This window comes from Triticum urartu, chromosome 3 (assembly GCF_003073215.2).
Source record: "Triticum urartu cultivar G1812 chromosome 3, Tu2.1, whole genome shotgun sequence".
NCBI classification, from domain to species: domain Eukaryota; kingdom Viridiplantae; phylum Streptophyta; class Magnoliopsida; order Poales; family Poaceae; genus Triticum; species Triticum urartu.
The window spans coordinates 7,868,745-7,889,632 of NC_053024.1; the positions used below are offsets into that span (position 1 = coordinate 7,868,745).

The 20,888-nt window shown below is 42.5% G+C and overlaps 1 protein-coding gene across 1 annotated transcript; it reads left to right on the forward strand.

The window, feature by feature from the left end:
* Positions 1–15,263: 15,263 nt before the first annotated feature.
* On the forward strand, positions 15,264–20,641 carry LOC125542335 (CDP-diacylglycerol--serine O-phosphatidyltransferase 1). The gene is made up of 13 exons (XM_048705327.1): positions 15,264–15,494; positions 16,117–16,306; positions 16,519–16,584; positions 16,775–16,834; positions 17,175–17,265; positions 18,038–18,092; positions 18,179–18,258; positions 18,383–18,499; positions 18,574–18,658; positions 18,860–18,951; positions 19,687–19,940; positions 20,056–20,144; positions 20,238–20,641. The coding sequence occupies exons 2-13, from the start codon at positions 16,146–16,148 to the stop codon at positions 20,363–20,365; spliced, it is 1,278 nt and encodes a 425-aa protein (XP_048561284.1). The 5' UTR covers positions 15,264–15,494; positions 16,117–16,145; the 3' UTR covers positions 20,366–20,641.
* The last annotated feature ends 247 nt before the right edge of the window (positions 20,642–20,888 follow it).

Here is a 20,888-nt window from a genome sequence, read left to right on the forward strand (position 1 = left end):
AAAGTTGCGTACCAGTTTTGTTTTTCTTTATTCTTAAAGGATATACTGACGCCACTATTTCATTGTTTTTTGGAAAAAAAATCATTATTTTGATATTATCTAAGTCTTTATTCCATTTTCATTCTGCTTGAAGGATAATACCGGTGACACTTATTCATTTATTCTTTGTTTTTTTTCAAAAATTCAACCTATTATATAATTATTCTTGCATATTTTTAAAAAGCAGAATTTTAATGTATATTTTGTGCAAATTCATCACTATTTGTTTTAGTTTTTTTATTTTCCTTGTTCCTAAATGGTAATACCAATGCACTAATTATTCCTTCTTAGAAAACATAAATTTTAATTTTTGTGTGTGTAAATACAAATGCAAGTAACAAATAATATGTGTGTAAATTATAGTAGAATGCAAAAATTTCACTATTATATGCTTATTGTTTGCATATTTCAAAAAGTGCAATTTTCAGTGCAATGTTGTGTCCAAGTTTTGAAAAGGTTTTCTTTAATTTTGTTTCTTCTTAAAGGGTTTCATTATTTATTAGAAAACTTCAATATTTTTATTTTCTTTTATTCTTTTAATATTTTTATTCTAAAAGGGAAATACCAATGCCACAAATTCATTCTTCCATAGAAAACTTTATTTTTTTATTTTGTTTTAGTTTTCATTTCATTTTTATTTTGTTTTAGTTTTAGTTTTCATTTTCTTTTCTTTTGTAAGGGTAATACCCCTGTCACTTATCCATTACTTAAAGAACACTTTTTTTTGCAGGAATGTTACTATTATATGCTTATTTTGCTGTATATATATTATATGCAGATGTATGTGTATGTATATATGTATTGTATACGTGTATAAAAATAAATATACATATGTGAGATTGAACCTATAGCCACTAACCGTTGTATGCAAACACTATACTAGAGCAGTCTATACTCAACGTACAAAAAAAAAGGCTGGCTGCAAACCAACATGTGGTTTGATGGTTAGGAGGATAGTGGTATCCCCGACCCATCAGAGTTCAAGTAATGGTGCTCGCGGTTATTCCTAGATTTATTTCAGAAATTCCTGCGATGCGCGTTCAGTGGGAGGAGACGTTCCCGTCGACTACGACGCGCTTTTGATGACTTCATCAATCTCAAGATAATATGCCGGCTCAGTCTCTCAGATGTGCTTATAGGGATAGGGTGTGAGTGTGTGGTTGCCTCAAATCATATGACTAAATTTTTTGGTTAGTCGACTTGTACCTAGTCACTCCCCATATTTTTCCACCCTGCAAAAAAAATCAATATTTTTCTAGGGTGGAGAGCTGGCTGGTTAAGGGTGTGTTTGTTGGGCTCTTTTTAGTGGCTTCTATGGCTTCTGGTCCAAAAAAGGCGGAGCCCAAACAAACACCCATTTTCCAAGCCGGCTGCAAAGAGCCTGGGTCGGAGCGCTCAAAAATCTGGGCCCAAAAGCCACTGCTGCCATTGGGTTATCATATGTCCAATATATGTCAAATTTATTCGAATATACTATTAATACCAACAACTAGCGTAATTTCAGTTCATTTATGTGAAAAATAGAAATCTACAACAAAAACATCTCTTAGTCGGGTCATTTATTGTTAAACCGGTACAATCAACACTTAAACCCAATCTACAGAACAACAGGGGTTGCTATGGTCATTTCAGCATGTTCAATATCAGCCGCAGCTGCTACAACATGACTACCAAACGACTGCATCGATCTCAGCTCCAACCTTTCAGCCGCAGCTAGCAGCTACAGCCGCTCCTTCTAGCCCGAGCCGTTGCAGCTGCTGCAGAAGAAGTTGCAGTCCAAACAAACACACCCTAAAGCAGCTAGACGCGTACCATGCATGACACATGGCCAAACCAAAGCCCAGAGTTATCAAGGAGGTCCTGCTGCACCACCACGTGGGTTAAGTCAATCAAACAAAATCAAGCAACGACGTACGACGCAGGACGCCTATATAGGATCAATTAACTTTGCTCAAACCTGGCACATGCCGTGCAGGTGCATCCGTACCAGTACGGCCAGCTAGCCCGCTGCGCGCGCTGACACGCAGTGCATGAAGGAAAGGTACGTACGTTCACTCACCGGCTGGCCGTCCGACGGCTAGCTAGATATATAGCGCCGCGGCCGCGCTAGGACGTAGCGGTACCAATAAGTGCAGGGGTATCTTTCTGGCCCGTCTGCCACGAGGCCAGACTCGCCGGCCGGACCCCTACTTCCAAACGAGTGCCGCGCCTTATTAGTAGTACTTTTTTTTTACTAGAAAGCTATTGGCTAAATAATCATCTCCCATAGTATTACGTAGCATTGTTGTTGAGGCATCGAAGGATGTGGTTCGTGTTGCTCAAATTCGAGCAACCACAGAGGAGGCTGAACAGGTATTGCTTCAGTTGATGTTGGTTCATCAGCTTTACATTCAGCTGAATCACCTCTCTTTCTATTAAAAAATGCATCAATTGTTTTCCCCTTAGGCATCACTACCTCCCTCTCACTCTGTATAGGACATTCTCTATTCGGTACAAAATCCATGACCTGATGACCTAAATAGAATTTACCTCAACTAATGTGAAAAAACTACATAATCAAAAGATTTGAAGTATCCACAGTTTCTAAAGGGGAGAGATGAGAGATACAGCAAGATGGTGAGGGCAGTCTGCTCATCGGCTTACTAAGGACTGCATGACATCGACGTTGCCTTGCGTGATGTTGTCCGTAGCAAAGGTGGGAGCGGATGATCCAGCAAGGTGAATCCCTAGCGGCTAGCCAGCCGGCGGCCAGAGGTCACCCCCACGTCGGCAAGCCACGACCGCCAGTCTGCCGGACGCCGCCGCCCCACCCCACGCTTAGGCGTCCACGGTCGAAGGGCAAATTGGGCCACAACCGGGGGAGGGGGCTAGGTTCGCCGCCACGAAGCTCCGCCGTTGCATAGAAATAAGAACAAAACCGGTGGAAATAAGAAAAATTCTAGGATAGGGCGGTTTACCTTCAACCCACCAATCCTCTCAAAAAGTGGTGTTGCTGCCATCCATGTGACATTTTTTTTTTTTTTGCAAATTGGTAAAAGATGCCTTTGACCTACTAGTGCAAAACCGAGATTCTCCAACTAAATCTAAAGAATTGTCTGTCACATACAGGTGATCCTTGATAATTAGGGAGCCTGTATGGATGTACTCAGACTGTTTTTTGTTACGCGATACTCAAACTGTTTTTGATTGAAAGAGTATCACTGCTACGCGTCTCCATGACCGGCATTCGCGCCAGTATGAGCGCGGGTCGGTCGTCGTTTCTACAAACGACAACTAATTAACCACAACACGTGCATGCACCCTACCCTTAGCAATGGCTCGCCGTGCCCGTGTGTTCCTCGCCTCTGACTGACTGCTCTGCTCCGCTGTGTGTACGCGCGCGGATCCAGGCAATGCAACAGTGGTTGCGCACGCACTATAAACAAGTTAACAACAGGAGCAGCAGCCGCTACCACCTACGGATGCATCGTGCATGCGCTGTTGTGCCGTGCGGTTGAGCAGCAGCCTCCTCGAGCCCCTGCTCTCTCCAGGCTGTTCATGTCGACTCATCGACCTCATCTCAGGAGCCACCCCATTGCCATGCACACGGGGCCTCTTCTCGTCTCTCACCGGTGTTTGTATTTCTCGAGCAGGCATGCACGCATGGGTTTGATCAACCATGTCATTCCGCCGTCCGGGCCGCGTGGGCATCGTGATTGAGTTGGTGACGCCGGTGCTGCAGCCGAATCAACCGTTTTTTTCTATCTTTTTTACTTTTGCTGCCGCGGCAGCCGAAACAACATTTTTTTTGCCACCGCGGTAGCCGATTCCAACGGTTTTCTTTATTACTCCTTCTGTCCGAAAATAAAACTTGGTGCTAGATATATTTATTTGAGAAACACGCTTTTTTGGACGAAGGGGGTACTATCTTTGATGTCGAAGAAGCACTCATATTGCATGAGGCGTCATTAGGGCATCTTCAACGCTGACCCGCAAACCTTTCGCAGGCATCTGAACCGCGTTGTCCGGACACCGTAAGTCATCCAGCGTGGGTCTGTATCAGTCCGCGACGCAGTCCGGATGCGATTTCTTCTGCAAACCAGAGACAAACGCAGGGGGACGGGCCGGGGAGCTTTGCGGGAGTCCGACCGATCCCACGCCCTCTTCTGACTGCCCCGGCCCATCAAAACCCATTCGCCCTCGCCCCGCGCGTGTCCCCCCCCTTCCCGGCGCCAACTGCCCGCATTCATGCCGATGTAGAGTGTGCCACTCAACATTGAAGACGATCCAGGGTGAACGTGACCTCTCACCGCCTCCACCATTGAAGTGGTGCACCGGGCGAGGGCGCCGCCTACGACGCGTCTCTGGTGTCCCCACCTATTCAATGCCAGAGACGCATGACTGGACGGGACAGGGCGGATATCCACTACGCCCGTTCAATGTTGTTGTTCGTCTGTATGCTGCCATTAACCAGGCTCGTCGCCTCAGAAACCCACTTTGGCGGCACACATTGACGCATTCGAACACCTCGCCCACCGGAATCCACTATATAAAGGCGTCCACACCCGGCTAACTCCACACCACAACACAAGCCCCTCCCCATCATCCTTCATTGCACTGTATCCGCCATGACTGCATGCGGTGAATATCTATGGGAGAGCCTTTCCACAAAGATAAAGCATGGGTGGCCGCCCTTGCCGCCGCCTGGCAGTGCCGTCGTGCCAGGCAGATCGAGGCCGGCTTGCCAGCCGGGTCGCCCGAGGTCTCCGACGATGAGGACAAGACCATGATGGAGACGGGCTCTGACGACACCGCCCCGGCTCCCGTGCCTCCTGTGCATGCCGGCTTCACCATGGAGTAGGAGCAGGCGCACTACAGCACCGCCATGGCGGAGGTGCAGCCCGTGCCGGTGCCTTTGTCGGCATTCCAAGCAGGCGCAGGAGGAACGGCAGTAGAAACATGTTCCTCCTGGGGCAACACCGGCTATCAGAGGGCCAGATCTACGACGAACGGGCGAGCGAGGAGGCCGTGGTGGCTATGGCCGTGACGAACTCCAACTTCGTCACGGAGTAGTGTGCTATCTACGATGTCATCTGCGCTCAAGCCGCCGCTCGCCAGGAAGCGTCCACCGCGGAGGTGCGGTTGCAGGCGATCAGAGAGGAGAACAATGCTAGTTGTGCCTCCTATGCGTCGCCGGCGAACCATCAGGCGGCCCGATGGGACGACGATTGTGTCGACGCCACCATTTCCATTGTGGACCTCACGTTCACCGATGACGGACTGGTCGCGGGCTCTTTCGAGGATGAGTAGGCCACCGGACGCGGCAGGGCCTGGTGTCCCATGTGGGCAGGTCCGTCTCCCATCTTCTACTCTTCCTCGTTCGGAGACCGCATTTTCACTTCATCGGTCTTATCGCCGGTGCTCATGAAGACGGCAGATGGAGTACGATACGGCTTGGACGCGGGGCGCCACTGCCGTAGGATAGGTTTAGGGTCGGGTCTTTTTTTTGTTCAAGATGTTTGAAATGTAATGAAAATCCGCCGAGTTTATATGAAATCTGTCATGTTTGTATGAAATCCGATCGTGTTTGTATGAATTTGTCCGATCTGTTGAAAATGAGTTTGAAATTTATGCGGGTAGTGTTGGACGGCGTCCTTCCGAAAGCGTGTCCGCGGATGGATGCAAAAGAAAATTTATGGGTTACCGTCGAAAATGTCCTTAACGTTGCATTGCCATGCTATGCCAGCAAATCTGCAAGTGAGCATCTACCTATGCATGTTCCTCGCAAAAAAGAAAGCATCTACTATGCATGCAACAGTATTTATAAGTCAGTGACAGTGAGAAGAGATGGATCTGTTACCAATCCAATCCTATATCATGGATCGATCCGTGACGACGTGCACACATGCATGTCCCCTAGCTACCAGCCTACCCTCCTGTCTCCAGTCAACTAGCCTAGCCTGTCACACCCTCGCCTCGCACATCTCATCGCCTCTGCTCTGCTCTCCCTGCGGCAGAATTAACAAATTTGACTTTAAAGTGAAAGTATTTCACAAACTAAACTGTTTTCAAAAATATTTCACACCGCTGACCCTTTTGTGCAGCTCCTAACAGTAAGGCGCTGCATTCTACTGTGCAACTCCTTACAGTTAGGCGCTGCACAGTGTAGTGCAGCTCCTTACAGCTAGGCGTTGCACAGTGTGGCGCCTGTGTGTTAGGCGCTGCACAGTAAGAGTGTAGCGCCTTGCTATTGGGCGCTGCACATTAGAGGTCAGCTGGGTGAAATATTTTTAAACATAGTTTAGTTTGTGAAATAGTTTCGTCCTGAGGTCAAATTTATGTTTTTTGCTCGGACAATCAATCTCCATTGTACTGTACGTATTACACTCTACTGCTAGCGTACGTACTCGTGCATGATGATGACAAACTATGGTACAATTATTAAAATTCCTGCGTGCGTGTGCACGCTAGCTTGTTGTTAACTAGCAGTAGTATATTTGTTCTGCACCATTATTGGCTCCTGATGTTTGCACTGTGATCGACAGCAACTCATGGGTACTACGTTGGACACGCATATGTCTCGTGCACAGAGCAAGCGCTACCTCTGCAACTGGGTTTTCCCTTGCATTCTTCAGATCCTTGTGATCAGTAACTACAACTACTCTACCAATTGTAGCTGACACATGCATGAATCTTCTGGGGTAGCTAAGCTAGCTAGGGTTAGCCGTTAGCCGCAGTTAATTAACTCACCCTTTGCTTGCACTGCACGATCCCAATAGTTAATCAGAGCGAGCAGTAACAAGTCTTGCTGACAAGCCATGAGACTTACATGTGCACCGGTGTGTACAAGTCCTAGAATGGCAGAAGAAACCAAAGTAGTAGTAGCCCGTTGCTGCGTGCACGTGGACTGCTAAGCTAGCTAGCTAGCTAGCTAGCTACTTCATATATGCTCCTAGGCTGTCATCGATCGACCACTCTCATGGCGTGCGTGCATGCATTTGCTCGGAAACCTCGCACCGGCTTGGTCCGATCCATGCCATGCAATGCAATGCGGTCTTTGAGGTCAGCCTAGAGTCGCCTAGGCTGTCATGGTCCGATCCACATCGCCGGTGCCATGCGTACGTGCACGCATTTGCTCGGAAGCCTAAAACCGTTTTGGATCTTGCGTAGTTAAGTCTTTGCATGTTTGATTACTTCGTGCAATCTTTGAGATGAGCGCACAGTCAGTTGCCTGTTGCATGTCGCGTAGGGTCGCATCGACCGTTCATATACTGGACTTGTGACTACCAGCCTGATTGTTAGTATTACTCCATTTGTAAAGAAATATAAAGCGTTTATTTTGCAAACTTCTTTTTTTGTATATGCAGTACAAGAAGACATGCTAGGCTTTTTTTACCCCCTTCCTTTCAGTTTATAAGGCCACACGTATTGATAATTTGAACAACATGATTCAAGCTGTATATCATACTCCCTCCGTCCCAAATTACTTGTCGCAAGTATGGATGTATCTAGATGTATTTTAGTTCTAGATACATCCATTTCTGCGACAAGTAATTTGGGACGGAGGGAGTACTTGGCTTCCATTTGTCTAAAAATGGATGTACCTATATACTAAGACATGTCTAGATACATCTATATTTTGACAAATAGAAGGCATGTATTGTGGAACGGAGGGAGTAGAAGTTAAACCGTTAGAAAATATGTCATTAGAAGTTTCTGATGGTATATTTTTTGTGATATATAGTTCGTATTATCTTATAAACCTGAAGGGTGGGGTGGGGTGTGTGGTTGAGTAGTACTCGCACATTTTTATTTGCTCAGCATATTAGTTTTGAACTAAGTCAAACTTCATAAACATTTGACCAACTTTATAGCAAACAAACTAAACTTTCACAATAACAAGTATACATGATATGTAAATATACTCAATGATGATTCTAATGGTATTGATTTGATATTCTAGATGTTACTACAGTTTTTATAAATTTGGTCAGAGTTTATAAAGTTTGACTCAAGACAAAGCTAGTATGTGAAGTAAATAAAAACGAGGGAGTACATCCTAAAAAAAGTTTGACTCAAGATGAAGTTTATAAGTTTGTTAAAAGTTTATTTTCAGAGTTCCCCTAAAATAAGTTTATTTCCAGAGTTCTCCTAAAAAAGTTTATTTTCAAATTTACCATGATCTCTGCAAGTATTTATCCACATGATCTGGTAGGTCAATTATTTTCTGACCATTTATACAGCATAGACATTTATATTTTATTTGCAGAGAATAATAGACATTTATAAATGTATGAAAAAGTTTATTTTTGCCCTATCACTGGAGTCTAGATTTTGTCCCTAAACTCCCTTAATTTATATGAAAACCACACATATTTCTTCTGCTAAACCATCACATAACAGTTATGCACAATGTCACGGTGGTTTTGCGCACATGGCAGTCCAGTCAGCGTGTACATGGGTAAGAAAATTTCGAAACTTCAACGAAAATATAAAAACATCGAGAAAATAAAATTTAGAAGAAACTAGATTTGTTTTTACAAAAGTGGCAAATATGAAAAGCAAAAAAATGAATTAAATGAGAAAAAAATTCCGGGAGTGCCTAGAAACCTCACACAATTTTTTGATAGAGTAACTATATAAAGTGTTGAAAACTGGACATTTCACATCCCTTTGGCACGTGAACTTGTCAAACATCTGTTGGACAGTCGGCACGGTCCACCAAGTGTCGACCACTAGCTCCTAACAGTAGTATTTGGTACGAATCCTATGCATAGACTTTTCTGGTTCTTCTTCTTCTTCTGGGGTAGTATTTTCTCCAGACATCTTACCGTCCTACCACAGTAGCCACGCATTGCTTAAATTAGCAGCCACGGATACATATACCTTGATAGCAGCAGGGCCGTCGATCATGTTGCTTAATTAGCAAGTTGGCAGCCATATGCACAAAGCCAAATGCATGACACATTGCACTCAAACCTTGATCCTAGTCGTACCAAATCACGGCACTAATAGTGCCAAATCTCCTCATGCCGAGGTTATCTTTGTGCGGCTCCAGATAGAAGCTTCCCATCCTCCAATGCCGGGATGCAAATAATGGCAACTTGCAATCCAATGGAGGAACATGGAACAAACTACAATGCTATTATATATAGTAGTAGAGTTGCTGGCTAAGATCGATGGCTCCCGGAGAAAAGAAAGGGTCTCGAACTCTTGTGCATGATTAACTATGCGTAGGCACGGGATGCATGCTAGCTAGCTAGCTGCACGAGAGCATGGCACAGAGTGGCCTTGTCTCTAATCCTCTTCTCATGGATCTCATTGTTTTTAATCGATCCTGGCAATCAGTTCTTCATGTAAGATTTGATTGATGCGACCTTCTCATCCTCCTCCCGGCCAGATGAATAAACAAGTGTTGTGATCTACTGATCTTCTCCCTTTAATGGTGAGAGATCTTGTTCTTAGTTGCTTGCAGCCGATCCATGCTCCATACGGGATTGCTCCCAGATGCAAAAGATAACAATTACATTGCCATCCCATGATCCGTGAGATAGGGAGAGGAGATAATGTTAACTTGATGAGATGAGGTGTCAGGCAGGCAGGCAGGCAGGCATGCTTCAGATTTCTTCTGTCATCCCCATCATCAGTACAAATGTATAATTGCACTGCATTTTCCATATAATTAATCAAAGTCAAAGCCAAATGTTACTACTATTGCATGTGAGATTATAGTTACTTAGAAATTAATTTATAAGCATGCAGAAGAAGGCAAGTGAGATTCAGAGTGAGGTACTACAAAATGCCTGGAGGAAAGGCAGGCAGAGCCATTAACTGATACATTCTTGGTCGTACTGAATTCAAGCGTGTGTGCTACTGGTAGCTAGCTCAAGCGAGTCCAGCCAGCCAGCCAGCCAGCTAGCTCCTTGGCTGCCATGCCATGGACGGGAGTAGTAATGGTGACCTGAAAGGCCTTCCATGCATGTCTTGAGGGCAGTCGCAGTGGAATGACTTGAATAGCTTTTGGCTCCCTTGTGCTTGGACTACTCAGTGGCCGTACGTACGCGTAGAGATTGGGCTGAGAAGATATGGAGCTCAAGTGCTTGCATGAGGGCTTGAATGTACTGCTCTGCATTCCCAGCTGCATTGCCTGAAATTATTTATGGGGCAGCCACCGTCCAATTCTGACCCTCTGCACTGCAGCATACTCCAGCATATGCAGATTTTTCTTTATTTTCCGCTCAAAATTAGGAGAGAGGAGACACTTTGTAATCATGAGCTAATCCTGGGCTAATCTTTTGAAGCTGTATTATACTCGTATTAATTATAGTTTTGCCAGCCACCAGCAGACCGGAAGGGCACATGCACGCTATATTATTGCGGCGAAAACACAGGGAGGAACTGCTCAATTAGTAGCGGCATTAGCAGACATGATACCCAGTGCCTAATCCAACGACGCCCCAAGAGGCCAACAATCCGATCTATCTCATTTTTGTCCCGTCAGATCCAGCAAGAGCCAATCAAAGTAAAATATATGGTAAAATGGCAGTATGGTAATGGGCGGGCTCCACTTGTCGGCATGAGAAAAGGCTCTTGTCTGTAGTACTTGAACAACTGGATCCTCAGATTAAAATAAGGCCCGTTGTCGTCACTCAAAGACTTGGTCAGTGTTCATTTCACTTGGCAGTAAATATTTTTCTTGTCGGAACTGATAATTAAGAATGAAAATTGCTCAGGGTTACCACTTGACTGTTTGTTTCTTCAGATTTAAGTTTTTCCTGTCAATTTGACTGTGGATCCACTGGCAAGTTGGTGTCTTCCGACTCGGTTGTTTGACCGAACAATATTTGTCCCCTTGTGAAGAAACTTTGTATTTAAGAATACAGAAAGTTAATGAAACGTTAACTTAGACTCAAATTGTACTGGCTCAGGGTATCTTTCCTTAGTATAATGTGGGGCTATCATACTCCAACCGTTGTTTGTTTTCGTGTACTTAAGTTCTCCTTTTATACTAGAACCTTGTGAACTTAACTTGAGTTGATCTTACTATTTCAATATGGACTATATACTGATCTCAAAAAAATATGGACTATATACTGAGCAAAATGAGTGAATCTATACTTTAAAATATATCTACATACATCCGTATGTAGTCCATATCGAAATTTCTAAAAACGACTTATATTTAGAAACGGAGGGAGTAGATAAAAGAATCAATAAAGAAAATACCTTAATATTAAGATGATACCAATTACTCTATGTCTCTGCACCAACACAATATGTTTGAAAAAGGCTTTGGTCCCGCTTTATATATATAAAACAACAATCATGGACAATCCGATACAAACAAACGTCATCCGAACACACGCACACATCCAAGGCCAGATACATATATATTCCCTCCGTTCCTAAATATTTGTCTTTCTAGAGATTTTAACAAGTGACTACATACAGAGCAAAATGAGTGAATCTACATTCTAAAGTATGTCTATATACATCCGTATGTGGTAGTCCATTTGAAATCTCTAAAAAAACAAATATTTAGGAACGGAGGGAGTAGGAGATTGGAACGAATGTATTCATCATCAAACGCTTCCTTCATGAGAATATTGATTCATGTAAAAATGCAAACATAAATTACTATTTCTGCTGCAGGAAATAGTTTCTGTTGGCACCGAAAACTCGACCTGTACCAAACAATTGATGATAGATAATTGAGGAGGAGGAGGAATATTCTCCGAGTGCTGGACTAGACGTACTACAGGGTGTGAGTCATTATTATCAAAGGAGAAACGGGAGCATATTTGGTGACAGTACATCATCACATTTATTTAGGAGAAGGCAGCAGAAGCGTTTGTTTCTCGTTCATTTTGCTTTGTTTGTTTATATCTTGTCGTTGGTTTGGTAGGGTACACACACATTAACTGGCAGTACAAAGTACGGCAGTACCACTAGTACGTACGTACCAGTGTACGTACCATGCATGAAGGAGGAGGACTCGGTGGTCAGTGGCGCTGGCCCACCCCTCTGTGAGTGAGTGAGTGACTCACTGACAACGCAATATATGCTTCTCGCTTCAGTCCCTCGTCTGGTCCATTGCTTGACCCTCCGATTTTAAAGGCTTGGAGCCACTCATGTCCAATCATTGGTGCCATGAATTTTCTGCATGCAGAAGGACGTCGATTTTTTATTTTATAAAATTGACTGAGGGCCAATTTTCCGAAATGATCCGTCGACGAGCTCAGAGTTCAATCTGTTTTCTTTTCTTTTTCAAGCAACCGGCAGAAGCTCTGTCTATTCGAAAAAGCATTGGCATGTTGCCTAGGTCCTTTTGCAGATAGACATCGTGGTTTTAAGATCATACATGCATAAGTCAAGAAGATACTAACCCTAAAGCCCGAAAGAGTATGTAGCTAATTACCGAAAAAAGATAGTGTCTGCAAGAACTTCAGGAAAGAACACAATGTAAGTCGACACATCCAGCTGTATGTACTAGGTCGTGCCATGTGACCCAATAACTATTCTAGAGGGACCATACGTATGAAGTTTAATTACTCCAACCATCTATGGTTTGCCACTCACCAGTCACCCCTGCCACATCCGTATATTTTACAATGTACTTTCATGGAGCATGTTTTTTTTGTTAAATTATGATGGTCACAATATAGTCTCATTATAGGGCAGAAAATAATGCAAACACATTTTTTAAACATGTCGAGTGGCTTTGTTGTGCAAATACTGTTTGAAACAGTTGAATGGAAGTCCTGTCCACCGAAATGCCTTCTGTAAAAAAAAACCTTAAAAATTGCCCTTTGCAAACCATCTGATTTTTCCCTCAGGAATTATTTGCACCGGATTTCATATGAAAATTTTAATTTGCTCCAACATCTAGGAAACAATCACACGTTTTCTCTGTGAAGCAATCTAATAAACCAAAATCTGGTATGATAGATCCAAATGTGTTTGATGGCCCCTTGTTGTCAAATACGAGACACGTCAGTAGAATACAAAGGGGGCACATATTTAAGCCCGCAGAGAACCATATTGATAGAGGATATCCCTCCCACCATGGTTGTAGGCACCGAGCTACACCTATCCAATTTCCTAGAATACGATGACCCATCGTCGGAGCTCGTGTGTAAAGCAACTCGATGAGTTAGAATGCCCTAGAGTGTGTCATGTAACCAGAGGGAACGGTCCCTGTTGATTCGATGCTTCTAATCATCACAAGACAACCAGAAAGACGTCGGAGAAGATCAAATACAGAAGTTATTTACACGGTCAAACTCTTACTAGATAGTTGTAACCTCATTTCGCTAGCGTGTGACTTGTCGACAAGCAATTGTGCCTTTTCGGAGGACCATTCCCTATAGGTGTGGACAAAATGAACCAACAAAGAGTGATTTTCTTTGTTTTTTTAGCTACATTGCTCCACAGAATGCCCAATTATCGTCTTTATTTTCTAGCCTCAAAACAAAGACACACTATTTATGCATTCATTAATATGTCCTGATATGCATTGAAGAGACATTTGAATACATGTTTGTAGAGCACCAACAGATCCTGATTTGATATTGTGGCATTTTTGGTTCATCTGCGATTCTTGACTTATGTTTACATGTGCACATGACTATACATTTAGTGTACATTTTTATTTCACCAAGCCAAACAATTTCACATTATTAGTTCAGAATGTAAGTTTCATCTAAGTAGTTTAAATTAGAGATTTTTGTAAGTAGCTTTTTACATCTACTAATTTTATCTAGTCCTAATAGAAGATACTTCAAACAGATGACATTAACTAGAAACGAAATTTTGTTCCTTTTGACATACAAAAGAGACACGATTGTTTGTAGAGCACCAACAGATCCTGATTTGATATTGTGGAATTTTTGGTGCATTTGAGTCATGACTTATGTTTTCGTGTGTACATGACTATAAATTCAATTTACATATTCACCAAGCCAAATAATATCACATTCTTGATCTAGGATGTAGTTTATCAAATTATTTAAAATGAATATTTTTGTAATTTGTTTTATTTTGTATCATGTACTAATTTTATTTATTTTTAATAGTAGGTTTTTAAAACATATTAAATTAAGTAAAATTGCAACTTTGTTTCTTCCAATCTACCAAGTCTACTAATAGTGGAGTATTTGTTTCAAATTTTTAAACAATAAGTATAAATAAAGTGGTAAAGAACAAAGTGTGGTCGCATAAAAAACTTAACCTGTGTACATACTAGAACTCAACTTGTGCACAAAGAGATTTTAATTTTTTCATAGTTGCAGAAGAGGGCAAAAATATTAAAGGATTTTTAGCCTCCTTTCTTATATGTGTTTCGAACCCGGCCATGCCCATTTCCACAATGAGACTAGGAAACACATTTTTTGTCTCAAAAAAAAGGAAACACATTTTTTGTTTCGTAAATACATGTCTTATATTATTAAATAATAATGATAATAATGATAATAATATCATATACAACCAAATAACCATGACAACTAAGCCCATCATCACATAAAAGACCCTATCAAGGGAGAAATTATGACAAATACCTTAGGCTTCAAGATTCTTGCCAAAGCAGTAACGGAACTCCTTAGTGTTGTGCCACTCTCACCGGTGAGAGACAACATCGATAAATTCAGCCACTGAAGCACCCCTCGCCGTCCAAAGACGGGTGGAAAGAGAGGATTCGATTGGATTAGGGTTTTTTTTCCGGAAAGAAGATCAGATTAGGGTTTGAATATATGTGTTCTTTCCTTTTCTAAAAAGGGCCCCTTGACGAGCTACATGTGGATCAAAGCACACATTTCCGACCTCAACAAACAGCGGACGTTTGCTGGGAGAGATGACATCCGTGAACGATTTTGATGGCAATTTGCGTTGACCGAGCATGGTAATTCTAGTTAACGAGCGTGGCAACTCCACTGTAGTTCTGTTCTTCGCCAAAAAATCAACGTGCTTGCAAACCAAAATTGCCATCCTCTTCACAACTAAAGTTGCCATCCCTCCCAGCGAACGTTTGTTTATTACGGTTATTATTACCATATACTACATTTTTTGTCAAAAGATATCTCATTAGGGCATTGGCATTGCCACACGGGGGGCCTTGACAGCCCACACGGCCGATAGCGAGAGGGTCGTCTCGTCCGTCCCTGGGTCCAAAACAAAGCCAGAACCCCCTTCACCTCGAAGCATCTCCAGTCGTCGAAGTTTGCCAGCGCCGCTCTCCTCTCCTCCCCCCTGATACCACTAATCACCTATTTATACTCCAAGAACCAGGATCAATCTCCCCCCAACGCGCCCTAAATCCCCCCACCACTCTGCCGCCGGCGCATCCATCAGCCCCCCTCCCGCCTCTCTCTCTCGCGCGCGTGCCGCCGCCGTGGCCGTCGTTCCTCCCCGGGGCACCGCGCTCCCGCCGCCGCCTCTCTGCCCCGTCCGCGGTGCTCGGCCATTGAGCCCCCCTCGAGGTATGTGATTGCTGGCCTCCACAGCTCCTGGGCGCCACCACCCGGCACGCCGTCTAGATCTCTCTCTTTCTCTCTCTCTGGGACGGACGGCATTGCGAAAAGCTGCTGCCTTTTAGCTTTTGCGGTTTCTTAATTTGGAGGAGGCCGTACGGCGCCACTGTAGCTAGCTACCTAGCGAATCGTAGAGGCAGGTCGTAGCGCTCTGTATCTTTCTTTCTTCTGAATTTGTTTCCTCGCTCAGCCAATCGCGTCCCTCTCAAGTTCCAACGCTCCTCTCTTCCCCCTCCCCTCCCCTGTTTTGGTATTGAGGCCGCCCTCTGGTCGCGGGCAGCAGAGGGCAGACCGCCCCCTTTCTGTTATCCTGGAACAACCAGAGCCACACAAAGGCCTCAGCATTGCTGCTGGCTGTTCATGCTGAATTTAGTTTTTCTCTTCTCGTTTCAAGTGTTTATTTCCGTATGCGCTCTGCTCAATCATTTCTTGATGCCAGATACTAGCTGCTGGCACATTATTCAGTTGCTACTCATTCGTAGGAAGAGTGGCATCACTCTGTTTGCTGTTCTTGAAGGTCAGTAAGACCATGTATTGATTGATCTTATATGCTGCCATGGACACTTTGCAGGTGGTGATTTTTGTCAAGGTTGTTGTACCATGGAGGTCAACGGTCGTCACAAGCCTACAAGAGAGTATATCGACAGAGGGTGCAATGGTGTAAAACCGCCCAATAATTTCGGCGAAGTTGATCCCTGGACCGCGTGGGCGTACAGGCCACGGACCATCTCGTTGTTACTCATGGGAACCTGCTTTTTAATGTGAGCTGCTGCTGGATCTCTTTTACCTGTGGAATTATTTATTTTTAGTTTCCTAGAGAGATTCTTACCACAATGATGTCAGTAATACATTGCTGGTGGTTGACCCTATGGCATTTTACAATTGTTTTAAGATCACTGCAAAAAAAAGAGTTAAAGAATTGTGAAACTGTTGTATGTTTAATGAGCATCTGTTTTATAATTCTTTATATCAGTTGGGCAAGTGGTGCTCTTAATCCAGAAGGAAGCTTCTCTGCTGACCGTGTCTCATCTGTAAAAAGGTATTTTTATTCATGTTATGCCGGAAAAATGATTGTTTCTTAATCACCAACAGAACATCTGTGATAGAACATATCTTCAACTGGGATAATAGACATTCACCGTTATTTTTCTGGCCTTTTATCTGCTAATTCCCATTTGAGTTGGGCAAATCTGAGTGCTCATATATATATTTTTTCATCTTGTCAACAGGGGCGTCTTTGCGATGATTGCTGTTTTCTTGGCTTATTCTTTTCTTCAGGCACCTTCAACGTGAGTTGCAGAAACTATATACCTTATTTTTTAACTCTTATTTCGTACGAGTGGGCATGTAGATATGAATAAGTATATTGTTCACTGCTATGGAGCAGAAGGGAAATGTATTTATGTGTGCTTTATATTTGATCTGAACTTCTCAATATCTTCGAGCTTGCGAAGTATGATCTCTAGTATCGACCATTCAAAAAAAAAGTTTTGTAGTAGCACTAACCAGGACAGCAAAGACTTACTTCATTTCTGCGCCCTGTAAAAAATAAAAGACATTGATTATTGTTCCAGAAGTCGCTGGGGTTTGTACAAACATTTACTGACAGCTACTTTCATTATGATTCAGTGTGCTCATCAGACCACATCCTGCAATTTGGCGCCTGGTCCATGGGATGGCAGTTGTTTACCTTGTGGCCCTCACATTTTTGCTTTTCCAGGTAAGTACAGTTTTGTAAATCTTGTTTGAAAAAAAATGCTTATGCCACTCGATTCTTCGGATTCATGAACCTGTCAAAAGCATTGCTAATTAATGATGGAAAAGTCTCTCAGTTTTTTTTTTGTACTTAGCACGGGGAATTGCGTTTTACTAGTACTTCGGCTCAGGCTTCACACAAAATAAAGATATGCCATTGCACTGATTAAGAAAACCCGGTGACATTGCTTGGCAATTGGAATATCTGGCAGAGTGTATTGATAACAATAGCGCCAATGCCAAGTGTAATATTACAATTTGCGGCGAATACATATTAATTTGGAAATAGGATGATAAAGAGAGTAAGACGCAATAGAGAAAAGGGCCAGGGTATCCCTTTTCTAATCATTCTGGTAGCTTATTTATGCAACAGAAAACTCCCCAGGCAGCAATAAGAAAGTGCAATGCTGACCTATTGTCTCTGTGTAGCCAAAATGCAAACAGAAAGCTGTTAGCTCCCTTACTTATTTTATGAAAAAGCAGTGAATTATGTAAGCGCATCTAAGGTGAAAAGTTATTTTCTAAATTTATTAATTGTGTAATATAGCACTTTATCTGTATTTAAACAGTTGTATCATTGCTTTGGTATGATCTTTTCCATATATGTACTTTTGAGTTTTATTGGTGAAAGAGGTCATCGTAATAAGATGCAACGATGTCAAGAAATTATAGTTTAGCAGCAGAGGCAATATTAAACAGCAGAAAGTAATCATAATTTCTTCTATTTCATTTTGCAGACTCGTGATGATGCCAGGCAGTTCATGAAGTACCTTCACCCTGACCTTGGTGTTGGTAAGACAGATGCTATTCCATATCTGATCTAATAGTGGAGCTTTATCTTGTTGAAGGAATCCTTATTTCACACCATTGTCTGACAGAATTACCTGAAAGATCCTATGGAACCGACTGCCGTATATATGTACCTGATCATCCGAAAAGCAGGTTTAACAATGTTTATGTATGATGACTTCATTCACAAACCTGCTACCTTTCCTTGTTCAATTTTGGTCTGTTGTATTTCTCCGATTGATCATGATCTTGGAGATGCTTCAAGTTACTGATCTGAATATAGGTTTTTCTAGGACATCCTTTTTGACGAATTTGTTATTGCCCATATCCTTGGATGGTGGGGAAAGGCTATAATGATACGAAACCAACCACTTCTATGGGTGTTATCAATTGGTTTTGAGTTAATGGAGGTATGTACCTTTTACATATGTGTTCAGTTTTATCTTGAAACAAGATCCCTTATGTAATGTTGTGTGAACTGCAGCTAACTTTTCGACATATGTTGCCAAATTTTAACGAATGCTGGTGGGATAGCATTGTTCTAGACATATTGATATGCAATTGGTTTGGTAAGATTTTTATGTGGTTTTCATTATTTTATCTATATACACAATACCTTTATATGAATTTTGAACTTAATACCTACATTTGGTACATGTCGGCATGCATGTTTTGTTTGTTTTCTTCAATAGATTTAGCTGTTTAGATAATTAAATTTACCTCCTATATTTTACCTCTTCTTGAATGCGGGCATCTTGTCTGTGATCCAGGTATCTGGGCTGGTATGAAGACTGTGAGATATTTTGATGGGAGGACATATGAATGGGTTGGCTTGAGTCGCCAGCCCAATATTATGAGTAAGGTATGCTATTACTAATCTGTGTATAGGAAAATGAGTTGGCCAGCAAAGCAATCAGTCGCATTGAGTTTTTATTCAATATTATGTCCAGCTGCAGCTGATCTTTTATCCTACTCAATGTCATTATAGTACGATGAAATCTAGCGAAGGCAAAAGTTACTGAGAAACCAGAGCAATTCCTTCAATAGTCTGTCAATTAAAATAATTCCTTAGCTTGTCTGGACTAGTTTATGTACAAGGTCAAACTTTTCATTGCAAGAGTTCACATCTCGTATAGTTTATAATGAATTATCTGCAACCACACGAAATACTCTGTAACTGTTTTTCCACTGACCTATGCAACATCTGTTAGTGTCAGTTTTATGCATAAACTCTAGTTAAGATGTATACTTCCAGTTTAAGGGACACGCATTTTGCTGTCAGCTCAGTAATACTTGCACATATTCATACCTGCCATTGACAGTTAGTGGGTTACTAGCCCAAACTAAAGCTTATAACGATTAACCTTTTAAACCTCTTTCTTCATGTCCTGCAAATCCTTTTTTGAATGTTTTCATTTGCACATATATATAGATACAAACAGCCTGTGTAGGTTTAGATTGTGGTTTGCTATGCTTACCTATCCGAATTTTCTATTTGAAGTTGTATGTTCTTGAGCCATATCAGTTATCTGTTTTAGACTTGATGTCGTTAGCCTTGCTCATGAGTTCATTTGTTCAACCTTTTGCCTCTGTTTAGGTGAAAAGGACACTAGGTCAGTTCACACCAGCACAGTGGGACAAGGATGAGTGGTACCCTCTGCTTGGCCCTTGGAGATTCATCCAAGTGCTAAGCCTGTGCGTAATTTTCATGACCATCGAACTTAACACATTCTTTCTTAAGTTCTGCCTCTGGATTCCTCCCCGGAATCCCTTGATTGTCTACCGACTGGTCCTTTGGTGGTTGATTGCGATACCAACCATCCGCGAATACAACACCTATTTGCAGGACAGGTACAAAGTTTGACCCACTAGCTTCAAACTTCATAGCTTATCTTACGTATTCACATAAACATGGAGGCAATCTTGCTGAAAGTAATTGTCTTGTATATGTGATAAATGATTTCAGGAACTCTGTGAAGAAGGTGGGGTCTTTCTGTTGGCTTTCGCTGGCTATATGCATCATAGAGCTTCTGATCTGCATCAAGTTTGGACATGGTGAGTGCTACTAGTCTAGTTTCTTTCTTGGTGCTTGCGGATAGCATGCGCCTTCTTCTGTCATGTTGACCATGTCGCTGGCTTCTGAAACAGGTCTCTTCCCGAAGTCGATGCCGTCATGGCTGATCATATTCTGGACGACGGTGGCCACGCTTCTCACGATGTTCCTTTTTGTGTGGACATGGAAAATTTACAGAACAATGATTAGAAAAAGGTTGTGATTGCAGCCAAAGCCATTGTTTTCTCCGGCCCACACCATTCTTTTCTCCTCCGATTCAATATTGCCGTGTAAATATCCATTCAAATTGTGTACATGTAGCAGTAGCCATTAATCGGTGACCACGAGAAGGTCAGCGTTAGAAATTTCTTGTCGATCCACCAGCAGAAAAAGCCCCCCTTCCTTGCATTCATTCATGTACCCTGTCAATCAACTCTGAAATTCATTTGGTCCGACCTACTTCGATTTAATGAAAGTAATGAAATAAGGTTATTCTGTCCCATAAGTTATCTGATCTAAATTCTGGCCGCGTGTGTCTCGCGATGCCTGCATAGTGTTCTACTCCATTATTATCTTAAGAAAAAGATGATCTCGCTGTTCTTGGTGACACATCGACTAGTAGGTGTGTTCAGAGCTGCAGAATGTGTGAGGCTGTTGGCATGTGAGGTAGTACATGATTAAGTTTCAGTGTAGGTCAGCAGTTGTGTGCCTTTTGTTTTCTGCTGGGTTACGTGTGCCCGTGGTTA

Bases quoted from the DNA above. Each gene is read 5' to 3' on its own strand.
- LOC125542335 (XM_048705327.1), top strand. From the start codon at position 16,146: ATGGAGGTCAACGGTCGTCACAAGCCTACAAGAGAGTATATCGACAGA. The intron at 18,500-18,573 runs GTATGTACCTTT...TGTGAACTGCAG, and splicing joins TTGGTTTTGAGTTAATGGAG to CTAACTTTTCGACATATGTT. The intron at 18,659-18,859 runs GTAAGATTTTTA...TCTGTGATCCAG, and splicing joins ATTGATATGCAATTGGTTTG to GTATCTGGGCTGGTATGAAG.